General features: G+C 50.8%; 2 protein-coding genes across 3 annotated transcripts in view; one reads left to right on the top strand and one right to left on the bottom strand.

Moving 5' to 3' along the window:
* The window catches only part of Epha10 (EPH receptor A10), a 38,211-nt gene extending 28,417 nt beyond the window's left edge, over positions 1-9,794 (top strand). Inside the window, exons 9-17 of the mRNA XM_048350926.1 lie at positions 3,613-3,674; positions 3,798-3,923; positions 4,642-4,827; positions 5,133-5,194; positions 5,431-5,634; positions 5,920-6,069; positions 6,323-6,516; positions 7,192-7,347; positions 7,520-9,794. Coding sequence (XP_048206883.1) covers positions 3,613-3,674; positions 3,798-3,923; positions 4,642-4,827; positions 5,133-5,194; positions 5,431-5,634; positions 5,920-6,069; positions 6,323-6,516; positions 7,192-7,347; positions 7,520-7,634 — 1,255 coding nt within the window. The 3' untranslated portion in view covers positions 7,635-9,794. The remainder of the gene's footprint in view (positions 1-3,612; positions 3,675-3,797; positions 3,924-4,641; positions 4,828-5,132; positions 5,195-5,430; positions 5,635-5,919; positions 6,070-6,322; positions 6,517-7,191; positions 7,348-7,519) is intronic.
* Cdca8 (cell division cycle associated 8) lies at positions 3,108-23,529 on the bottom strand. 2 transcript variants are annotated; one of them, XR_007211569.1, is made up of 11 exons: positions 23,264-23,529; positions 22,998-23,126; positions 20,882-20,922; positions 19,290-19,362; positions 17,849-17,928; positions 16,054-16,118; positions 15,222-15,317; positions 13,933-14,059; positions 13,262-13,348; positions 12,043-12,158; positions 3,108-3,117 (listed from the first exon to the last, which is right to left on the bottom strand). XR_007211569.1 is itself a non-coding variant. In XM_048350927.1 (10 exons), the coding sequence occupies exons 1-10, from the start codon at positions 23,355-23,357 to the stop codon at positions 12,114-12,116; spliced, it is 837 nt and encodes a 278-aa protein (XP_048206884.1). In that variant the 5' UTR covers positions 23,358-23,529; the 3' UTR covers positions 11,600-12,113. The 2 variants fall into 2 exon arrangements, 1 of the variants encoding a protein (XP_048206884.1); XM_048350927.1 differs by lacking the exon at positions 3,108-3,117 and having other exon boundaries at positions 11,600-12,158.
* Positions 23,530-23,607: the final 78 nt, after the last annotated feature.

The raw sequence follows: 23,607 nt of genomic DNA, 5'->3' as shown, positions 1-23,607 counted from the left end.
AGGTGGCCGGCTCCCGCCCGGGTGACCCCTGCAGGCTCCTGTCACTGTGCACGTGGACACGGGCTCAAAGACAACAATATCTGTGCCTGCCTTGCACACATGCAGATTTGCACATGCAAGCACACAGTTGCAGAGATATCAGTGTGGCCAGTCCAGCCCCTCCCCCTCCCCCTGCTCACGCAGCAGCCGCCTGCACTGCGGCTAGCTCAGCTTCACTGGGATGAAGGGATTTAGCTCCTTAACTCATTAAATGTCAGAAGGCTTCACTGAGGATGGATCAAGCTCAGTGTGATTAGGATTCTCCTGAGGGTCTGGGAGTCTGCCACTACTGCCCAGGGAGATGGAGGCAAAGAGAAAGAAGTGTGGGTGTGTGTGTGTGTGTGTGTAAGCCTGGAGGGCAGGGAAGGGAACTCACAAGTCCCAAACCCTCCACCTCATTGGAAGAAAGCAGGCAGAGAAAGAGAGCAGGCAGAGAAAGGGTGGGGGAGATGTAGAACCAGAACCTGGTTAGATCTGGCTGAGAGAAGATTCCAGGCCTTTTGCACACAGCAGAGGCCCCACTGCCACACCCTCTCACCCCTCACCACCCCAATTCCTCTGGGGCTAAGCTCTGCTCTAGGCAGAGGCCCCAGGTGATAATACGCTGGGGCTGCAAGCCAGCAGACTGGAGAAGGTGGACAGTCTGCCTGAAGGGAACTAAAAGGGGGAGCAGAGGCAAAGTGGGTAACCAGGGAGCCAAGTCTCACGCAGCTCTGCCTTGTAGAACTCCCCGGAGGCTGGAGGGTCAGTGTCCATCCCTTTCTCACTGGCTGTTTGCATGCTCTTGGTGGAGGTACTGCCAGTGACTGAGGAGGCAGAGGTGGGCAGCCCCATCTTGTGCTTGGTGTAGCAGGGCTCAGGAGGAAAGGGGAGCAGGGAGGGGCCTGCAGGGAGGAAGCAGCTGCCAGGAGTGCCACAGAAGCAGGCGTGCTGGGCAGGCCAGGAGCAGTGGTGGACTTCCATGCTTACCCAAGCTGGCCTGCAGAGGGGAGAGCCGGGGGCCCGGTGCTCAGGGCCAGCAAGGCTGAATCTCCTAACCTTGCAGACAGTGGCTTCTCTCTCTCTCCGTGTCTCACTGTGCCCACTCAGTGCTGATTCCCTCCCCCTCCAGTTCCTTCTCCAGTCCCTCCTGACACACCCGTGCATGAGTGCGTCTCACTGGAGGCCCTGGTCTCTCAACCCGTAGCCTTTTAGCCTTCACCACGGTGTGGTTCTCTACCATGTAGCTCCTGCCTGCTTCCTCTACCCATCTCTCCTGGGTGGATGTTCCTCTTCCTCATCCAGCCTGGGTGACCACAGCAGCCATTGGATGGCCTGCCCCCCCTTTTCCCCCCATGCAGTTACTAGGTTTTGAACTCAGGGCCTGAAAACTGCCTCTTAGCTTTTTCACTCAAGGCTGGTACTCTACCACTTGAGCTATATAGCTCTACTTCTGGTTTCTTGGCTGATTAATTAGAGACAAGAGTCTCATAGGCTTTCCTGCCCAGGCTGGCTTTGAACCTGGATCCTCAGATCTCAGCTTCCTAGGTAGCTAGGATTGTAGGCGTGAGCCATCATTGCCTGGCATCCATTGCCTCCTGATTCTTTGACTTCTTTGTTCCCAAGGACCCCCTCTTCTGTCTACCCCTAGCCTCCTGGCCATCCCCCTTGACTGCCCCCTCTCACTGTCTCCTACCCCCACCCCATGTACATGATCCAGTTTTCTCCTTTAGGCCTCCAAAGACCCTGGCTTTTTTTGTTACCCCCGTTCTTTACCCTTGTTCTCATTATTGGCTCCTCAACTTCTTATCACCACTCCTGCAAACTTGTCTCCTCATACAGCTGTCGCTCACCTATGGCGGAAGTTATGCTCCAGAGACTCCTGTGATAGGTGAGGGATCGTTACTTCTGTTTGTTTTTTCCAACCTGTGGTGCAGTGAAGCTGCAGTAAGTGAACCATGATATAGCGGGGGATGACTATACTCCTTACAACCCCAGCCCCTTTTGCTCTAAAAGATGAGCCTTCCTCCTAGCCAGCATCAGCCCTTCTGGCTAGGATGTAGTCCCTACTTCTTGTCCTTTTGGGGACCCATGCTTATTTGTAATGCTCCCTTCTCCCCCACATAAAACATATATTGAGGCTTAGTAAGTGTGTTAGTCAGCTTTCCGGTGCTATGACAAAGTCTCCCAAGCAATTTGGCTTATCGGGAGGAAAAGATTATCTTGGCTTAGAGTTTCAGGGGTTCTGGTCCGTCTTGTCCTTTGGGCTTGTGGTGGCATAGTACACCATGTTGGGAAGGTATAGCTTGGTGGCAGGGAAGCAGAGAGATGGGCAGGGAAAGGGCTGGGCTCCCAATTACTTCTTCAAGGTCATTCTCCAGTGGACCTGACATCCTTCTCCCTAACCTCACCAGCCCCTAACAGGTGGGCCTCTGGGGGACATTTAAGACCCAGCTGTAACCGTAAGCTCTTTGCAGTGGTGCTATGCAGCTTGGCTGTTTTTTATCCCAATTTTGTTAAAGAGAAAATGGAACCTGCTTGGTCCAAATCCAGTGGAGGGTCTGAGAAGCAGGACTGTGCTGTTTGATTCAAGAGCCATCTCCCGCAAGCTCCTTCTGGTCCAGATACCATCCCACCTCTCTTTTGAAGACTCCTCCCTCCCCTCCTCCTCTAACCTTCACATGCCCTTCCCCGCACCCCCTCCGCTTTCTCTTTCCCTGGCTCCTGTGACATCCCCAGCCCATTTCCCTTCTGGTTTCTGTCCACTTCTGAGGCTTTCTCCTCTCCTACCCTATCTCTAACAGTTGGGTTTTCCTAGACTTGTTCCTGGTGCTTCTCTCAGGCTCCCTTCTTTCTCTGGGCAAAGTCTGCGGCTCTTGATTTGTATCTTCAGAGCAGGTCTCTCTTTGAACTACAGAAATGCAATCAATTTCCCTGTTCATCAGTCTTCCCTGAGCCGCCCACGGCCGTGAGCTCAAATGTCTAAACGTGAACTTTTCATGCCCCATCTTGGTAACGGCACCCCGTGGATTGTGCTAGGCGAATTCTCCCTCTCCCTTTCCATCAGCAGTCTCCAAGCCCTGGAGTCCCTGGAGCCTTCTTGTCCCTTGAGCTCCTCAGCCTCTGTCTGTGACATGGTCCCCCCACAGTGTGAGCCCCTGTGCTGCCTCTGCAGGGACTGTAGAATGGCCTCCAGTGAGCAGCTGGGAGGATCTTTCTAAAATACAAATTAAATCATGGCATTGCACCACCGAGGACCCCAGGGGTTCTCTGCTCCCAGAATAAAAGCCAGAGTCTTTATCTGGGCCAGCATTATCCTGCCTCAGGGGGCTGTGTGCCAGCTTGTGTGGCTCAGGTTGTTGAACTTTGGAGAAGGGAGGCAGGGCAGAAGGAAATGAGAAAGGAAAGAAGAAAGGAAAGGAGCAAAGATGGAAAGAAGGGAGGGAAGGAGGGAGGGAGAAACAACTATAGAGAAGGTTTCAAATGAGAGGGACAAGAAAGTCTTTGCCCAGGGTGCACACCCTACCTTAAATGGGCACTGGTCAAGTGGGAAGGGCTGGGGTGGCCTGGTACAAGGATAACTGCGCTCCACAGACCCTGCAGCTATGGCAAAGGAGGTGGGGATGCCCACGATGAAGAGGAGCTGTACTTCCACTGTGAGTTGTCTGTGCCCTCACTCCTCCTTACGCCTTCCTCACTGCCCTTGCACACCCTTTGCCTACCCCGGTGATGGAGGCTCCTTCCCTCAGGCTCATCTCTCTCTCTCTCTGCATTGCCAGTCAAAGTCCCCACGCGTCGCACGTTCCTGGATCCCCAGAACTGTGGGGACCCACTGCAGGCTGTGCATCTCTTCGCCAAAGAGCTGGATCTGAAAAGCGTCATGCTGGAGAGGAGCCTGGGAGCAGGCAAGCCTGGCATTCTGGACACCTAGTCCCACCTGGAAGCCCCATTCACTAGGGAAGTCCCACCCACCAGGCAGCCTCTGCTCAGGAAGTCCCGCCCACTACCCCCACATTCACTCGCTATCTCCCTCTCCCCTCCCCATCTCCACTTTCATCCTCTCAGCCAGCCTCTCTCAAGCCCCTGCCCCATGTTCAGAAGCCCTGCCTCTATACTGACCAGAGCCTTTACCCAGAAAAGTCCTGTGGGACACCCTCTCAACCCAGGCCTTCATGGGAGAGTAGGGCCAAGCCTGTTTCAGTCTTGGCTCTGTAATGGATGAGCTGTGTGATCAGGGGTGTGTCCCATTTTTCTCAGAGCCTCAGTTTCTTGTCTGTAAAATGGATACAACATCTACCTAATCTGGGGCTGATGTGGGGACCTCCCAGTGCTCACCCATGTCTGGCTTTCTGCCTAACTACATGACCTTAGTTCCTACACTTAAAGGCCTGGCATGTACAAAGTACTTTCTCTGAAGTTTCACCGAGAAGGAAAGCGAGGCCCAAAGGGAGATGGAGATGAAGCCCAAGGCCTCACTGCTGGTACTCAGGTTCCAGGAGTTATACTCAGGGGTTCCCACAGCCACAGCCCATGGCCCAGAGTCACTGCTGCTTCTGCTCAGCCTGGCCCCGCCCGCTGGGTCCTGTCCTCCAGGGAGTGGTCTGAGGTGCTGTTTCCCTGTAGGGCGCTTTGGAGACCTGTGCTGTGGCTGCCTGCAGCTGCCGGGCCGCCAGGAACTGCCTGTGGCGGTGCACACGCTGAGGGATGGCTGCTCTGACTCGCAGAGGCTCAGCTTCCTGGCAGAGGCCCTCACCCTGGGCCAGTTTGACCACAGCCACATCGTGCGGCTAGAAGGCGTTGTCACTCGAGGTAGGTCCCGTGCTCCTTCTAAAGTGGCCAGTGGCCCAGAATGAGCCTCCTGACTGGCCACTGTGTGGATCACGTTGGCCTTGGGTTGATCTTTTGTAGCTAACTTGCTGCGGCTGCCCTGACCTCGGCCTCTGGCCTTCTGAAGACACATCTCTTTTGTTCCTCAGCATAGGGGATGCTGGGCTGGGTGGGAGGCTGGTAGTATTAGAGAACTTGGCTCCCTCCTGGCTGTCTTGGCTGAGGAGTGGCCCTGTGAGGTGACTATGGAATAAATAATTTAGTGTGTGTCCCCAACCCTGGCCCAGGAAGCCCCTTGATGATTGTCACGGAGTACATGAGCCACGGGGCCCTGGATGGCTTCCTCAGGGTGAGTGGCCTGGGCCCTGGGGGGGGGGGGGCGGGGGGAGGCACTGCGGACCATGTTGTACTTAGTCCTTCACTTCTCTCTTTGGTGGGCTTGGACCCGGCATCATCGCTGCTGTCTTGGCTGACCTAATGGTTATTGGGCAGACCAAAGCCTAGAGAGGGCTAAGATGTCCCTTGGCCACCGTGCCAGGGGACCCAGGGGTGCAGCCCTGGCTTTGGTGTTTCCCCCATCCACAGCATCACGAGGGCCAGCTGTTGGCTGCGCAGCTGATGGGGTTGCTGCCTGGGCTGGCGTCAGCCATGAAGTACCTGTCGGAGATGGGCTATGTTCACCGGGGCCTGGCGGCCCGCCGCGTGCTGGTTGGCAGTGGCCTCATCTGTAAGATCTCTGGCTTTGGGAGGGGTCCCCGGGACCGAGCAGAGGCTGTCTACACCACCATGGTGAGGGCTCCCTCCAGTCTAGCCTGTTCCCCCCTCCCCACAGCCCCTCCAGCTGTTGGGGGAGCTCTATCTCCCCATCCCTGTCCCTTCCCTGCTGGTAGAGTTGCTCCCTGCCCTGCCTGTCTACCCCTGTGGTCTTGAAATGTTGGCGGGAACCCTCCATCCTGTGGTCAGCTCAGGGATAGTGACCAGGGGTTGCCTGGGAGGACAGATTGGGCTGGAAGCAGGGCGGGGCGGCCTGGGTATGACCATTCCTTTCTGACCTAACCTGCCTATGCACCGCAGAGTGGCCGGAGCCCTGCCCTTTGGGCCGCCCCTGAGACGCTCCAGTTTGGCCACTTCAGCTCTGCCAGTGACGTGTGGAGCTTTGGTGTTGTCATGTGGGAGGTGATGGCCTTTGGGGAGCGGCCCTACTGGGACATGTCTGGCCAAGACGTGAGTGACCCGTGACTCCAGATCCTTGTTTCCTGATCTTACCCTCTGACCTCAGATACCAGCTCCCTGACCTCTGCCCATTGACCCTTGACCTAAACTCCAAATCTCTCTTCTCTGTCATCCTGCCTAGACACAGCCTGAAGCCTCTTTGGGATAGTGTGTGCATGTGTGTTGGGGGGGGGGGTCTGATCTGAAGCACTGCCCCCTCCCTGTCCCCCTCTCCCCCGTATGTTTCCCCATCCCTGTGGCCCAGGTGATCAAGGCTGTGGAGGATGGCTTCCGGCTGCCGCCCCCCAGGAACTGCCCCTCCCCCCTGCACCGACTCATGCTTGACTGCTGGCAGAAGGACCCAGGTGAGCGGCCCAGGTTTTCCCAGATCCACAGCATCCTGAGCAAGATGGGGCAAGACCCAGATCCCGCGAAGGGTGTCACGACCACCTCTCCCAGGTACATTCTCATCAGCCTCCAATCGTCCCGCAGTAGCCAACCTGTCACCTGTCCAGTAATGTAGTTCCCAATGTCCCCGGCATAACCACCCACCGGCCCACTGTACTTCCCCACTGCTTAGCATTGTCCCAGTCATCTTTGTCCTGGATTTTACTCTATATATCCTGGGTATAAAGACCATGAGCTGAGGGGCTGGGAATATGGCTTAGCTGTAGCGTGCTCGCCTGGCATGTGGGAAGCCCTGGGTTCAATTCCTTAATACCATATGCACAGAAAAAGCTGCAAGTGGGCACTATGGCTCAAGAGGTAGGGTGCTAGCCTTGAGCAAAATGAAGCCAGGACAGCGCTCAGGCCCTGAGTTCAAGCCCTAGGACTGGCAAAAAAAAAAAAAAAAAGACCATGAACTGAGAAAAATATATTTATAATCATCCCAACAAATCTGTAGTTCCAATAAATGAGCTAAGTGAAGTGAATCTTAGTTGTTCTAAATATATGACCTGCCACACCAGTGTCTCCGCTGGAACCGCACAGTGCTCCGTGTCAGCTAGGCCTATCCCTGGGTCTCCAGCTCCCTCTTTTCCCCCTGTCCTTGCTCACAGCTCCTCCTCAGGAGAGTGACCAGGTCTAGGTACCAGATCCTGGCTATTGGCTGATCATAGCTCTTCTGCTCCCCAGGCCTCCCACCCCTCTGGCAGACCGTGCCTTCTCCACCTTCCCTTCCTTTGGCTCTGTGGGCGCCTGGCTGGAGGCTCTGGACCTGGGCCGCTACAAGGACAGCTTTGCTGCTGCTGGCTATGGGAGCCTGGAGGCTGTGGCTGAGATGACTGCCCAGTGAGTCTGAGGAGCTAGGGTCAAGACTGGGACTCAGGGAACCCGGGGGCCTGGCCCTGCCTCTCCTGGTACTGGTGCTGCCCTGTGCCTAGAGAAGGGGAGGGGGTGCAAGGGGACTCCACAGGAAGAGCACAACAGTGGGCTGGGCTAGCCAGACCTGACCTTGTTCCAGGGACCTGGTGAGCCTGGGCATCTCTTCAGCGGAACATCGAGAGGCCCTTCTGAGCGGGATCAGCGCCCTGCAGGCTCGAGTGCTGCAACTGCAGGGACAGGGGGTGCAGGTGTGAGGTCTCCCCCTCACTCTTCTACGGCAGGCTTCAGCCCTGCCCGACAACCCTGCAGCTGTTCTCCACCTCCGGGGAGGGGGAGGGGGAGGGCTTGCTCCCTCCTCTTGGGCTCTGATTTGGGGTCGTAAGGTCTCCTCATTTCATTTTCCCCTCTGAACACCTGGCTGACCTGGTACCCCTGGAAGAGATCCAGTCCCTGGAGAGACTCCCAAGATCATAGCAGAAGGAAATCCAGGGTCTCAGGGACATAGCTGAGCAATGACAGGGAGAGAAGACAGATTTCAACCACCTTGGCTCATGCCCATCTGTCTTCTACACCCACTGTCCTCCTGGATGGATGTTCCCTTTGCTCTCAGATCCATTGGCAGCCAGATGACAGGGGTCCCTGAGGGACATCCATGTGACCTGGCAGCGATTGTAGCTGCCTGGTAGCCCAGGTATGGGAGGCCGGGCCAGGGGAACAGGGTCTCTAGGCGCAGGCCCCCCGTGCCTTGGCTGGGGTCTGTCTGGACTAATAATACTAAGGCCCCAGCAGGAAAATGTTCTGGGCTCAAGGGCTAGACTTCAGGTCTGAGACTCAGGAGCTCCCGCTGACAGTTCAGAATGAAGGCTGGGATCCTGAGTGGGCACAAAACCCTGGTGCTCCCCTAGGGCCCCGTGGGGAGTGAACTCACACAGAAGAGCATGAGAGGCTGTGCCTTCCCTATGGGGACACGAGAGCCTTGCTTTCCAGCCTGGGGGCTGAAAAAAGCACACTCAGCTCTCTCTCTTAACAGGCTGTCTAGCTCCTGCTCCCCACACTGCCCAAGTACCCTGGAGAAAACAGAGCCCATGGAGCTCACAGCCAAAGCTGGGCTCAACCCCAGTCTAGGGAGGAGGCGGGCTATGGAGAGTCTTTGTGGTACCCACAGTCTTTCCTGGGGCAGCCCAGTGGGTGATCTAGAGGTGACCAGCTCTGTCCCCGGGTACCCGGCAGCCTTGGGGCTTTCCTCCCTCGGCTTCTGCAGAGCCGTGGCAGGAAGTCATGCTGGACTGGCTCTATAAGCATCTGTCTGGAAGGGCCCTGGCAGTGGTGCTCTCAAGGCCAGGGCTTTAGTAGGAGGGCCGGCAGGTGGCTGGATCTAAACAGGGACACAGGAGCCAGATTCGTTCATGACATGCGTGACAAGGTCTGCTGTAGTTTGGCTGTGTGGGATGAAAAACCCACCACGAGAGGGCTCACACTCAATGGGGAACTGAGCTCAAGTACCAAGTACTAAATGGTGCCCTCCTGCCCACGCCCTGGGCCATCCAGGACCACTCAGAGGCAGCTGGACACTTGCCGTGTGAGGAATCCAGGGATATCCTGAGAGGCTTCTTAGCTGAAGCATCAATACACATAGGGTCTTGAGATGAGGGTTATTTGGCGTGGGTGGTTTTCAGCAGGCCAAGGGAGGCAGCACAGGACAAGAGGAGTCCCAGCAGGTGCTAACTAGAAAAGAACCCAGGGGTTGGACGGTGCAGCACATCTTTGGGGAGCACCCCATAGTGGGGATGACTCCCAGCTGTGCCTTTGGCCGCACCCTGACAGCAGTGGCTCCTCCCTTCTAGGAGTCTCCTCTACTTCTGGCTCTTCACTCCGCTGAGCATCTGCCTCAGCTCAGTAACTTTAGGGGTACTGGGATATCATGTTCACCTTTGACAGTGCCCTCCCGGCTTTTCCTTCAGCAACCCTCCTTTCCCCCGTCCCCACCAGGGGTGCCTGGACCAGCATCCAGGGCTCCTAGGGACCAGTGTCCTGTCCTGGGTGGTGGGAACTACATCCCCATCTCCACCCTCATTGGTCATTCTCTTAAGGTCAAAGCCCTCCCCTCCTCCAGCTGTTGTATGTGGGGGGGGGTGTGGGTGGCTGTGTGGGCAGAACATCGGTGTTCAGGGTAGGTCTCTCCTCCAATGAGGAGTGGGGCCCCAGCCCAGCCCGGCACCAGCGGGAGGCAGGGTAATGGGTCTCCAAGAGCCCTTCACAAATCTATTTTTATATGGAACATGTTCATTGGACCAGAGGTAGCCTGCAACCCCCAGCATGGCCCATCTGAGCCCACCCAGGGAGGGAGGGAGCTGGTGGGGGAGGTGGGTCCTTTGAGTCATTCGGGAGTTGTTTTTCTATTTCTTGGTTCTATATGCAGGACAAATAAAAACTTGTCTGTGATCTAGTGCCTCTTTGAGTGGCAGTGGTTTAAGCATTGAATAGCTTGTAGGCAAGATACCAATGTGTATCTCAGATTCCTGTGTGTAGGTAGATTGCCTGTTCTGACCTGGAAATGATGGCAGGGAGTGGTCACAGGGCATAAGGGTCATGCTGGGTACCCTAGGTGCGGGAGTACCCTCCTGAGACTGGGAAGAAATGAGCTGGGTTTTGGACATGCATTTGAGGTATGTGGAGGACATGTAACAGAGATGTACAGGATGCAATCGGGCATCTGGGTCTAAAGCTTGGAACGCAAATGTACAACAGCTTTGGAGTCATCATGTACAGGTGGGAGTTGAAACCATGGTGAGAAAGCAGTCACCTGGCCAGCATGTAGGGGAGAGAAGAGCTCTGGGGAAACTCCAGCATTAGGGGTAGCTGGATGGAGTGCAGGAACCAGAACGCAAGGAGCAGTGGAAGGGAGAGGCTGGGATGGAGTGGTGCCACAAACCCCAGGAAAATGCAACTTTAGGTGTTAAATACAATGACTGTGGTGGAAGATGACAGAAGAGGGGCTATCAATCTGAATGTGATCAGCGGTTGCTTTAGGACCTGAAGTTGGGTGACTTACCCAATAGGAGTTTATCTAAGCCCTGGACTTGGAAGTCCAAGATCAGGTATTGGCAGGTTGAATCTGAGGGCTGAGAATCTGCTCCATAGCTCTCCTCAGCGTGTGGCTGCCATCTTCTCTCTGTATCATCTTTGCAACATCCAGTCCTGTGACAGCCCAACTCATGCTTCAACGTCCTGGGATGGGGAATGCTTCACCTTCTAAGCCAGTCCCAATTATAGCATGAAGGCCTGCCCTATCTGGGTCACAGGTATCAATCAGGCACTTTCTGTATACTGTGCTTTCCTACAACTGGGTTTACTTAGGCAGTGGTGTGAATGGAAGGCTCTGGATAAAACATGTTGAGTCCTAAGTGTCACCTTGATGTCAGACTCTTCTCAGCGCTGCCCCCAAGGAGGAAGGGGAAAGGCAGAAGCTCAGATGTGTGACAACTGCAGGTTAGGCTACCTCCTTGCAGCAAGCAACCTTTCTCCCAAATGCTGTTCCTGGGCTAGGGGGCTACCAAAGAGCTTCTCCTGGAGGAGCTGTCATGGCCTCGGGCCGTCTTCCTCGGAAGATGCTCAGAGTTCCATGTGGGTCATTTTGGTGTAGCAAGTTCTAGGAGGGAGAGAGCTGACTCTAGAGACTGTGGAGAAGTGTGGTTACTGAGAAATTCTCTATACTGGGCAACCGATCTTTAGGCTTCACTGTACAAGTTTACTATAGATATTGGAGACTATATCCTCTCCCATGTAAATTTCTAGTTCCTGAATAAAGTGTGGGGGAGCCAGGCACTGGTGGCTCACGTCTGTCATCCTAGCTACTCAGGAGGCTGAGATTTGAGGATTGCAGTTCAAAGTCAACCCAGGCAGAAAAGTCCCCATGAGACTCTACCTTCAATTAACCACTCAAAAACCGGAAGCAGTGCTATGGCTCAAGTGGTAGAGTGATAGCCTTGAGACAAAGAGGACAGTTCAAGCCCCACAACAGACAAAAAACAAAAACAAAAAACCAAAACTTTGGGGGAATCTGCTTAGGGCTGAAGTCACTGATGTCATGGATTTGGTGTTACACGCTTCCCAAGGAAAGTAGCCATCCAATGCCTCCTACTCCAGTAGACTCAGTGTCAAAACTGCCCCTCTCCCCAAGGCTCATAGCACAACCAGAGATGTGGGGACAGTCTGAATATATTGGCTTAAAAACAAACCAAGATTTATTGAAAGCAAGTATCTTTCGGTATTCAACATTACTCAGAAAAACTCAAAGTCTCAAAGACAGAACTTGAAAACAACTCAGCCTGTACAGGAATGAATTAAGAATACAGAACAGAAGTCACCTGAGAGGCCACACCCACCCTCCCAGTGCTCCCCACAGAAGTGCTCTGCGGTCCACAGGCCTGGGAGGGGCCGCCACACCAGACAGCTCAGACATGGTTGCTCTGCGCCCTGTCAGTAAGACCCTAGACTACAATTCCTCATCCGCGTTCCCACAGACAGAGGTGCAAGTGGGGAAGCTGCCTCCAGGGCAGTTTTTGCTCATTGACAAGGAGGGATAAACGAAGCACACTTCCACAGCAGCGTGACAGAACTCCAGGGCAAAGCAGGTGAACGAGTCCAAGACTCATTTCCAACCTCAGGAGGGAGGGGAGACCTGCATGCTCTGCTGCTGGGGTCACTTCGTGCCCTCTGTTTCTGCCGTCTTCTCATCTGTGGGTCCCCAGGCTGCTGCAGATTTGGTAGAGACGGCTCTGGAAAGGAGACGCTTGGTCATTCAAGGAAAGTGGCACCTGGCATGCTTTTCCAGCCAGCGGCTTAGCCAACCCAAGCATGAGTCCGTGTGAACCCTAGCCCTCTATTCACTGTACTACATACTAATTAACCCTTCTGAAAATCAGTTTTTCATCTGGACAGAGGAAAAAAATCATTAATGAGACTAGGAGAATATCAAGAGTATTCAGAACAGTAGTGCTAGAGAACTGTTACCGGGAGAAAGAGAGGGAGTGAGGGGAAGAGAGGGAGGAGGGAGGTCTGAGTGTTTTGGAATCTAGCTCCACCCATCCCTTTGGGGTGCACACTTCACAGACTCTGGGGTCTAGGGCAGGCTATGCGCCATGCCTATATGAATTATTCTCATCCATACCCAAGACTGACTGGATCAGGGAGGTTTATCACTTCAGAGCTGAGCCAATTAGACTCTTCCTCTTGAGAATTTAAGGCAGGAAACCAAGCAATATTGGACTGAACAATAAAGTTAGGGCTGGAGTGAGGCTCCCCAAACAACATACAAATCAATGAAAAGAGAACAAGAGCCTGGGAGACTATGTGCTAGGAGAGCGGATAGAGGTGTGCAAGAGAAATGAGTGCCGAGCCTCAGAGCCAGGGCGTGTTGGAGTGGCGTTCCTAACTCCCACTGCTGCTGACTCCCCACTCTGGAGGCCCTGGTAGTCCTCTTCTTTCCTGTACCCTTTGACAGGACCGCCTCACTGAGGCAGAACTTGGACTCAACAGCAGTGTCAGTACTGGTTCATACCTAAAACACAGAACTGAAGAAAGCCAGACCAGGTGCCAGTGGCTCATGCATGTAGTCCTAGCTACTACTCAGGAGGCTAAAATCTAGAGGACTACAGCTTGTGCCAGCGCAGGCAGAAAAGTCCACTAAATTCCACCCCCAAAGTAACAAAAAAAGCAAGCAGGACTGCAGGTATAGCTTAAGTAGTAGAGCGCCAGCCTAGCAAATGGCAAGCTCTCAAGTTCAAACCCTATTACCACAAAAAAGGAAAAAAAGAGAGGCGCTAAACCAAGAAAGATCCTGGGGATTCTTGTATGTAAAGATAATAACTATGAGACTTACTGAGAGCTTCTTAATGTTTCCTATGGCCTCTGGACCCAGCTCTGTAATGTCCATCTTCTGCAAGTCACTGGCCAATAACCGCATACTCTGTGTAGAGGAGAAAACGGGCATGTCCTTCAGGGTGAAGTGGTGAGGTGGGCAGGAGGGTGTCCATACCATCTGGGCTCCCTTTGCGCTGATCACCATAGAGCACTATGCAGACCACAGCCCTGACCCCCTCATGGGAACTGAGCTCAGCAACCATCACTCTTTACAGCCCCCAGAAACCCAACTCGATCTGTTCAGAATCCCCCAGCTTTGCAGGGCGGAACAGCTCCTGCTACCTTTTTGGGACCAAGTACACACCTCATAGTGCTTTCTTCTCTGGCTCCCTTAACTGTCGCTCTGTTTGCACTGAGTCATAGAGGGTACCCCTGGGGCCTCAGTGTACCCAGGGTACCCACTGGGTACCCCAGTAGGCAAATGGTAGCTGGTGAACAGAGGGAACCTGGAGTTGGGCGAGAGTCCTCCCAGCCGGGGACAGAAAATGGAGCTGCGTCCTGTGGATATGTGGAGGTCAGGCCCCACCCCACTGAAAGGACTGTGAGGGAGGGCATGGGACGATGGCCCAGGGAAGAGAAATGCTCCACTCAGCAGTGCACTGTGGCGAGGCTCCCTGGGACAAGCCTTACCGAGCCGCCAGCCACTGGCACGGTGAGGGAGATCTCTTTGCTGTCAGCAAGGGGGCTTCCATTGGCCGAGATGTGGTAAATCTGTTCTCTGGCCGCGGGAGTGCGGAGGCCCGGGGTCTTGAAGACTCTGTGAAGTGGAAAATCTCCGTGAGGATGGCTTGGCAGACTCAGCGACACCAACCATGAAGAGCCCTTCCAGCCCCCATCTGGTCTCAAGCTGCAGTTTTCAAATCCCACATTTCTAAATGGCAAATTTTAAATTTAGGGAAAACATTTTTAAGGCAGTAATGACTAAACACAGCTGGAGAAGAGATTATAATTATCAAACATACATTTAGCAAATACTCATGCCAATTTTAGGGCCAAAACTCCGTATGGGTGCCAGTCCGCCACCCATCCAGAGCCAGAAATAAACTGGTTAATGTGCCTCCGGCAGTGGCTAAATGCTTCCACCAAGAGAAATTTCCCAGGTCAGAGGGGGATGATTCAGAGATTACACCATTAAGCTAATTCCCAACTAACCTCAACACAGTTAAAATGTTGCTACTTGTGTCCTCAAAAGTGACTTTTGCTACATGTTTGCCTGGAAAATAGTAAGTAGGAAATAAAGGTGGAAAGTTAACTCTTCCTCACTTTCCCTACCCCTAGATAACTACTTGCTCCACTCTCCCCAAGGTAACCATTCTTATAATCCCTGATCTATTTCCCCAAACTTTCCACGTGTACAAAGCAAACAGGATAATAAGAGTACACGTGGGTCTGCAACCTGCTGGAGACAAGTTCTTTTTAAGGCTACACAGTGTTTCCTATAAGCCAGCCAGCCTCGGGAAGGCATTAACTTATGCTGTAATCATTCTTGTTCACATTGCTCTCTAAAAAAGATCGAGTTTCCTCCTACGAAGGGTATAGGGAAGTGCCTACGCAGCTTCAAAAAAAAACTTCACAGCAGGCCAAGGGAGTCAGGTAGAGACCTCTAAGGTATCAGATGCAGATAAACCAACATTTGCAAAAGTCACAAGTAGTAGAGCAGCTCAAGTGGTAGAGCACCAGCCATGAATGGAAAACGCTGAACGAGAGTGCCAGTCTGGAATTCAAGTTCCAGTACCAGTGAGTGTGTGCCTAATGTGCACATGTGCCCACGTGGATCATTTTGCTGTTGAAAATGGGTGAACATGCACTCAAGAGAAGAGGCAAGCACCGGGAAGCTCAGACCTCTGTCATGTTCTGAGGTTTCTCTGACCAATGAGAGCATTTCCTACATTCTCCTGAGTGCTGGTTACAGTACTCACCTGGAATCAAACCTGGGTGTCACACCTGGGGTTGGTTTCACCATAGACAACTCTAGTCTGCCCACAGCTGGGGTTACCGTGTTGTAATAGCTTGACCTGTAGGCAAGAAGCCACCACAAAGTATGTCAACTCGCAGGACCAGTAGTATGGACAGCACTGATCGTGTCCCATGCTACTCTTGAGACCTGTGCTCAGTCATGTGACTCTCTTTGCCATCCTGGACTGTGAATATCATATTATCCTCACAGATGCAGAAACTCATGTGTGTGGCATTTAAAGAAGTTGTCCAAGACCATAAGAAGAATCTGACTTGAACCCAGGTAGCCTGCCTCCAGCACCCCCTCTGCACCTCTTGACAATGCAAAAGCTCCCTAGCTGGCATCGCAGTCCTCTCACAGGGCAGCTGGTTAACGCGGGAGGACTTCCCTCCTCCAAGCCTATTCTACCAAGCCATCCCCCTTCTGCTAATGATTCACAGTGGAATCGCAACAGGACCAGCAAGAACACTTCAAGAAACTAATTATGGGCAGGTAACAGCCATTTTGTAGCTGATTCTGGGGTAGCACTGTACAATACTGTCAGGCAACTAGCATAATGTACAGTCCCCCTCTTCCTGTTGGTATTTAAAAACTACAGCAAAGGAGGAGGATAGAGACGGTCAGCAGAACTGGGGACGGTTTTAGCTTAAACCATTTCTAGAAGCCCCTCTAGCCTGGACATTCCACCCAAACATCAGCCATCAAGGCTCCTTTACTTGATTTCTGCCATGCTAAACAGTGTTTTCCAATCAAACCAAGCAACATGACAGATCTAACTTTGGAAGAACCGTTACCTTTTGCTTCTGCCTTTTCCTTGCACGGACTGGGTTCTCTTCTTGGATGGAGGACACTTCTTGACCTAAAGTCACAAAGTGAGGTCACACAAAGCCCAGCTAAGGGGAAAGGTAAGGAGAATTAGGGAGAACTAGAGAAGAGGAGCTGGGTATAGTGGAGCACACCTGGAATCCCAGCATTTGGGACCCTGAGGTAGAGGATGGGCTACATAGCAGGACCCTGCCTCAAAAACAAACGAACAAGAAAAAAGGTCCATGGATCAGTGAGGAAACTTATATGGGGCTGGTTCTCTCTGGAACTGGCTGTAGCCTGACTTGTTTGTACCTGAAAAGAATCTCTCATCTCTTGGTAATTCTCTCTTCCCTTGCCTCCCAAGCCCAGTCCCACTGGAGGTCCCTTGGAGTCTGCCTCAAGAGCTCCTTCCATCTTCCCTCCAGAGTGCAGTGCGGACTCCCTTCCTTCTCCTAGCAGAGAAGGAGAAGCATCGGCAGATCTGGAGGGCAGTGTGTCTCAATCTCTCCCTCCTTCCTAAGCTCCAGACAGAAATTCTGTCTAGCTCAGATGACTTGGAAAAGTACTTAACACATGATGTCAAGGAACTGGCCTATTCTCCCTTACCCCATGCAGCCACTCTGCTTCCTGGGCCCCATGGTTCACTGGATGGCGGCTGTTTAACCTAGAAACCACCTCTGATTCCTCCTCCTCATACTGATCACTCATTTTTCTTTATAAAACCTATCTCAAAGCCATCCCTTCTTTTTATAGTCATTTCAAATGAACATTTCAGTTCCACCTCTTGCCTGTTTTCCTCTCTTCCATTTGTCCCGAATACTGCTTTGAAATATGGATCTGGTATCTTTACCATTACCTATTCGGTAAAATAGAAACTTCCACACTTGGCTCTGCATGCCACCTGTTTTCTGGTCCCTACTCTACCCTTAGTACTGTCACAGCTTATATCCCAGACATAGCAAATGGCTTCCTACACGTGCATGTGTGCATGTGCATGTGCGTGTGTATATACCAAGGCACACAGGCCTTGTGCTTTTATTTGGCTTTTTCCCACAGGCTGGTGCTATTACTTGAGTCATACTTCCACTTCCGGCTTCTTTTGCTGGTCAACTGGAGATAAAAGTCTTGTGGATGTTTCTGCCCATGCTGGCTTCAAACTATGGTCCTCAGATCTCAGCCTCCTGAGTAGCTAGGATTACAGGTGTGAACCACCAGCATCCAGAATCTTCCTATTCTTTCACCGAACACTTTCCTAGATTGTTCTGGAACTCTTGTTCTTTTGTCAGTCGTGGGGGCTTGAACTCAGGGCCTGGGTACTGTCCCTGATCTACTTTGCTCAAGGCTAGCACTCTACCACTTTGAGCCACAGGGCCACTTCTGGTTTCTGGTGGCTAATTAAAGATAAGAGTCTCATGGACTTTCCTGCCTGGGCTGGCTTTGAACTAAGATCCTCAGACCTCAGTTAGGATTACAGACGTGAGACATTGGTGCCTGACCTCTGGCCCTTTAGTGAGTGGGAGGTCTCACACTGAAAGGACTGGCTGTGTCCAGTCGGGGAGGGAGGGAAGGCTTGCTAGCTTCCTCTTCTGTGTTCCACACATTTTACAGGTCAAATGGCCACTTTGGTTACTTGCACTCACAGTGCAAACTTCCCCAGCTGTGAGCTCTAGGAAGGAAGGTAACACTGTGTTGTTCTACATGTTTGTGTGTATGTGTGTGTGTGTATGTGTGTGTGTGTATCTCCTGCCAGTGCTCACCCTTTTAATCTGAATTGTTACTTACCATGGTAGTTTGAAGATTTTTATGTTTATTTTCATCTTCTTCCTCCTCTATCATTTCATCCACCTTTACTACTTTCTGTTCTATAAGAAACAGTTTTAACAGCATGTTATTTCTGATGTGAATAAACTCGCAGGCATTCACATTTCTCATAAGGACGTAAACTCATATAATCTCAGGCTACAATGAAACAAGCTCAGGGGCTTACAGATGTGGCTCAAGTGGTAGAGCTTCAGCCCTGAGTAAGAAAGCCAAGAAACAGCTTGAGGCCCCAAGGTCAAGACTTAGTGCCAGGCCAGGGAAAAATTTTAAAAGCTAGGCACTGGAGGCTCAGGCTTACGATCCTAGCTGAAGCCCACTGATCAATGGGGCACAAAAATAATCTTAGTCATTTGTTTATATTGGTCCTGATGTGTTCAGTTCCAAAAAGTGAAATTAAAAGATCTTTTCCCTACTATCAAGCAAGCAAGAGAAACTAGTATTATCAAAACATAGGAATGTCTCCAAGTGACCCAATGGGTTGCAGGTATATGGCTAAGGAACTCTAGTGGTACTCTATCATCACGTCAGGGAGCGGGACTAGAGCATGACACACGAAAGCAAAACCCCCATGTTTTCTTCACTCTGTAAGGTGACGCTGAGGAAGGGCTAGTCAGCACTAGAGGTGGACAGTTTCTGGTCGTCATCAGAGAAGAAGGTGCCCTGAAGGGCAACCATCACATCCAGGGCATGGGCCAGGGCTGTCCATCTGTCAGACGCATGGAGTAATGTATTGACGGTGATATTCTGTCTGTATCTCATTCATCCTGGCCAGATTCTGTTCTCATCAGTTACAGCCTGGCTTCCTATACAACTTTCCTATAAGTTGGTATTTCCCAGAGTGTAGTACACAGAAGATTTACACGGCATATAATTACTGCCCTAAGTTATATGGATTATATCCTGAGACAGATCTCTGATGATATCGGGGAGTCTCAGTTGGCATGAACTGTGCTTTAACACCTCTCTGAACCTTGCTAACCACTTTTACTTGGAGGAAAGTAAACAGGCAATAATGCTAGCTCTTTTCCTATCCTTTCACTTTAGCCCACACATCAGTCTTAGAAATTTGGTTGGCATCAGTCCTGCAAACACTTAATGTAGTGACCAAAATCACATTTTTTATTTAAAAGCTTAAGACAGACATTCTTAGAAGAGACAATGCACCAAATAAGGCCCAGTCTGAGGAGCTGAAACTCCCAGGACCTTAGCTCTCTCTGTTCAACAAGGGGTTTTGAAGAGTACTCACAAAAGCTGGGTGATGCCTGTCATGTGGGAGGCAGAGATAGGAGGATTACAAGTTGGAGACCAGTCTAGCCCGTATGGCCAGACCATGAAAACAACAACAACAACAACAACAACAAAATAAAAACCTACAGAAAAAAAAAAAGTAACCAGTACTTACTTCTAGAAGATTTCAGAGGTGTCTGAATAGCTTCTGTTGTTAATTTGTCTATTTCTGTGATATCCACATCAGCCTGTGACAAAACATAGCCAGAAAGTAGCAGGCTTGTGATCATGTATAAGAATTTATCAAGATGAAAAACAAATTGAAAACCACATCATATATGCGACAAAAACTTAAATGTTAGTAATACAAAACAGTGACCTTTCCATAAACCTTCCACATAGTCCAAGACCTAGCACACTGGCAATAACTTGCATCTAGTTATGTGCTCCTTCTCTGCTTTCGGTCTCTCCCCCTAACGGTGACTGGTCATTCCTCAGCTGTAACCACTATCATTCCATCTCCTCAAAAGAAAGTTTATGCATATATGAATGTGCTCACATATACATGCATATGCATGCGTGTGCATGTGTGTGTACATGTACATACTTTTCCAAAGTGTGACTTTTTTTCAGTACTGGGGTTTGAATGAAGGTCTTCGTGTTTGTTAGGTGGGTCCTCTACTGCTGGAACCACCATGTGTCCAGCCCTTTTTGCTTTGGTACTTTCAAGATACAATCTTATTTTTACCAGGCCTAGCCTGGACCGTTGTGTTGTTCCTATCCTGCTTCCTAACATAGCTGAGATGAAAGGTGGATGCCATTAGGCCCAGCCCTTTCTGTTAAAATAGTTTTTCCTATACTATTTCCCCCCCCAACCCGGGCCTGGGCTATCCTGGAACTGTGATCCTCCTGGTCTTAGCCTCCCAGATAGCTGGGATGAGAGGTGTGAGCTACTGCACCTAGGTTTTTTTTTTTTTTTTTGAGATAGGATCTCACTATGGAACCCAGTCTGGCCTCAAACCTAGGCCAGTTAGTCCTCAAGTTCAAGAATCTTCTGGCTCAGATTACAAGCATGTGCTACCATGCTCTGCTGTCTTTGACTCTTATTTGTGGTTATAGTTGATTTGTTTTCAGTTATATAATACACCACTGTGTGATTGTATCACAATGAATTTGTCCATTCTCTCATCAATATTTTTTTTTGCTGGTACCAAAAAAGAGTCTTATACCTGGGTCCCATCCAGTAGTTAGCAGGGGCCTTTCCAGAAGTTACCTTATCAACATAAACTCAGGCATGGGTTGGGAGGGTTTTGTTATAAACAGTAATAGACTTTGACTCATTTGATCTTAATGTCCTCAGTGCTTGACATAACTATATTTTTTTCAGTTGACAATATCCCTTGATGAATTTTTTTTTTTTGGGGGGGGGGGTCAGTCTTAGGGCTTGAACTCAGGGCCTGAGTGCTGTCCCTGAGTCTCTTTGTGCTCAAGGCTAGTGCTCTACCAATTGAGCCATAGTTCCACTTCTAGTTTTTTGAGTGGTTAATTGGAGATAAGAGTCTCACAGGGACTTTTCTGCCCCTTTTGGCTTCAAGCCATGATCCTCAGATCTCAGCCTCCTGAACAGCTAGGATTACAGGTGGGAATCACTGGAACCCGGCAGGATGAAATTATTTCTACAGTATATAACCCAATGAATGGATTTTATGACTGAACTAAAGTAAAAACTAAGCACTTCAACAACAATAATAATAAAAGGTAACTTACTGTTGCTGCCTCTTCCAGAGCTTGCTTGTTTCCTCCAAGGGCTTAAAAAATATATTAGTTACCATCAGATTTGAATAATAAATCACCCTTCCCTCCTTTTTGTGTGCCAGTACTGGGGCTTAAATTCAGGACCTCACACTCTTGCTTGGCTTTTTCACTCAAAGCTAGCATTCTATCACTTAGGCCATACCTCCACTTCTGGCTTTTTGGGTTTTTTTTTTTTTTTGGCTGGTTAACTGGACCTAGAGACTCTTCTGCTCAAGCTGGCTTTGAACCACAGTCCTTAGATCTCAGCCTCCCAAGAAACTAGGATTATAGATTACCTTTCTAAAGCTGGATAAGATTAAGCCCTAGGTCTAATAACGAAAGACCTTCACAACTTAATCTCTTTCCAAGCTTGATTCCCCTCCACCCCCAAGGAAAAGTGCTTTGTGAGATTTAGATGTAGGATAAAACCTTAGGTCAGACCATCTTGCTAGAAACCCTCATGGTATCCTATATGACAGAGTTAAGACCTCAAGCTTTACAAATAGAATGCCTGGGGTTCATGAAGCCTCTGCAACTAAGTAGCTTATGAGACCAAGAGCACAGTAACCTCTCCTATGCCTTAATCTTGTCATTCTAAAACAGATATATTAACTTGTTAAAGATAAAAATTGATATTAATGTAAAACATTTGGTGCCATGCCCCTCTGGCATAAGAAGCATTACATAAATAAACTCGCTGAGGCACTACTCCAGAGTAGTACTCTCTTTTGTAGCACTTACAATTCTAAATGCAAACCTGTAATTGTATATGTAATTCCAGCAGCTAGCACTGTCACTGACATAAGTTCAACTTTTTTTTTTTCTTTTTGCCTTGGACTCAGGGCCTGAGCACTGTCCCTGGCTTCTTTTTGTTCAAGGCTAGCACTCTGCCACTTGAGCCACAGCACTACTTCTGGTCATTTTCTATATATGTGGTGCTGGGGAATTGAACCCAGGGCTTCATGTATACGGAGGCAAGCACTCTTGCCACTAGGCCATATTCCCAGACCCCATAAGTTCCAACTTTTTTAGAAATGTATACATAGATTTGACTGGTATACTTGAGACTCTGGGATCATCCTCTAGTACCAATAAAAAGGAACCATTAAACTGGTGGCTCACATCTATCATCCTAGCTATTCAGGAGGTAGGATCAAAGCCAGCTAGGCCTGAAAACCTGTGAGACTCTTAACTTTGATTAACTACCAAAACAAATAAAGCCAGAAGTGGAGCTGTAGCTCAAGTGGTAGAGTGCTAGCCTTGAGGAAAAAAACTCAGAACAATGCCCAGGTCCTGAGTTCAAGCCCTAAGTCCAGAGTGTGCACAGGTGTGTGCATGTGTGCAAACACACATACACAAAGAACCATTAAATTCTTTGTGCGTAGAACTTGCATTTCTATCTAGAAAAAAAGCTGCACAGTGGGCCATTACTAATTAAGAAAATGAGAAAGTAAGGATAACTCAGTAGATAGTATCAGCATTTCCTTGGATATTTTAACAAGTCATTCATGAACAAACCATTTATTCATTTGTGAATGGTTGAATATAACACACACAAATACTAGTTCCTAACGTGGAAATTCACATTTCAGAGTGTCCATACATACAATTTTATTGGAATACAGCCCATTCACTATACATTTTTTGAAACTATAACAGCAAAGGTGAGCAGAGAACCCTTTGACTCAAGAATTCTAAAATCTTTGTTACTCCAGTTGATTTTTTTTTTTTAAGAGAAAATGGTAGGGGGCTGGATGGCAGTTACATGCCACTGCAGAAAAATGAAACGGGGAGAGGGATGGAGCAGCAAGTGATCCATGAGTGAGCTTAGCCCTCACTAAGAGGGAGCCATTTGGCTTCTGGGTGCTTCCCACAGGTGCTAACGATCAGAGAGACAAAGTAGACCCACCCACCGCATACACACCCTAGCCAGGCTCTCAGTCAGGCGAGTTATTGTGCATGGGGAGACAGGCGGAGAAGGAGAAGAGGACAAGAAAGAGCGAGTCCCTTCTGAAGGCCATCATGGGAGGCCGAGGTGGATGGTGTGTGCGTGCGGGGTGAGGGGAGCGGAGCCTCTGGCTGCCCTTACCGAAGTACTCGAGCCAGTTCATGTCGCGCAGCGCCCTGGGGAGCCGTAGGATCTCGATGTTGTAGAGGTTGTCCACCTCCTTGAGGAGGTTCTGCCGGTCGCCCTCGATTTGCTTCGTTCGTACTTGCACTGCGCCAAGGGGCACGGGCCACAGGAGGGGGGGTGGGGCAGGTGAATGAGTCGGCCCTTCCAGCGCACCCACCCAACTGCACCCCGCCACGGCCTCGGGGAGCCGCGGCGGCTGGGAGCCCGCGCCCGCTCCTCACCTTCACGATCGAAGTCCTTGAGGAAGGAGGCAAGTTTTCGGCTCCGTAACGAGTTGGTCTTGGTCGCCCGACTGTTGCGCTTCCGGGGAGCCATGACGGTCGGGCGGAGGCCGAGCCTCAAGGATCCGCGGCGGAGGCAGGGAGAAGGAGACTAGGGGTCAGAGCAGGACGCAGAGGGGAGACGGCGATCGGAGCTGGAGTCTCGGCTTAAAGAAGCCAAGGCACGTTCCTGACCTGAAGCTCCCAAAGAACAGCCTCTCACCGACGCCGCCGAGCAGCAGCGGCTCCGTGCCTAACCGCCTCCCGATTCAAACTTGACTGCCACCGGCTGGCGAATGGGAACT

This window comes from Perognathus longimembris, chromosome 7 (assembly GCF_023159225.1).
Source record: "Perognathus longimembris pacificus isolate PPM17 chromosome 7, ASM2315922v1, whole genome shotgun sequence".
Classification (NCBI taxonomy): domain Eukaryota; kingdom Metazoa; phylum Chordata; class Mammalia; order Rodentia; family Heteromyidae; genus Perognathus; species Perognathus longimembris.
Note: the sequence above shows the minus strand (reverse complement) of the source record. Positions and strands in the feature narration are given on the sequence as shown.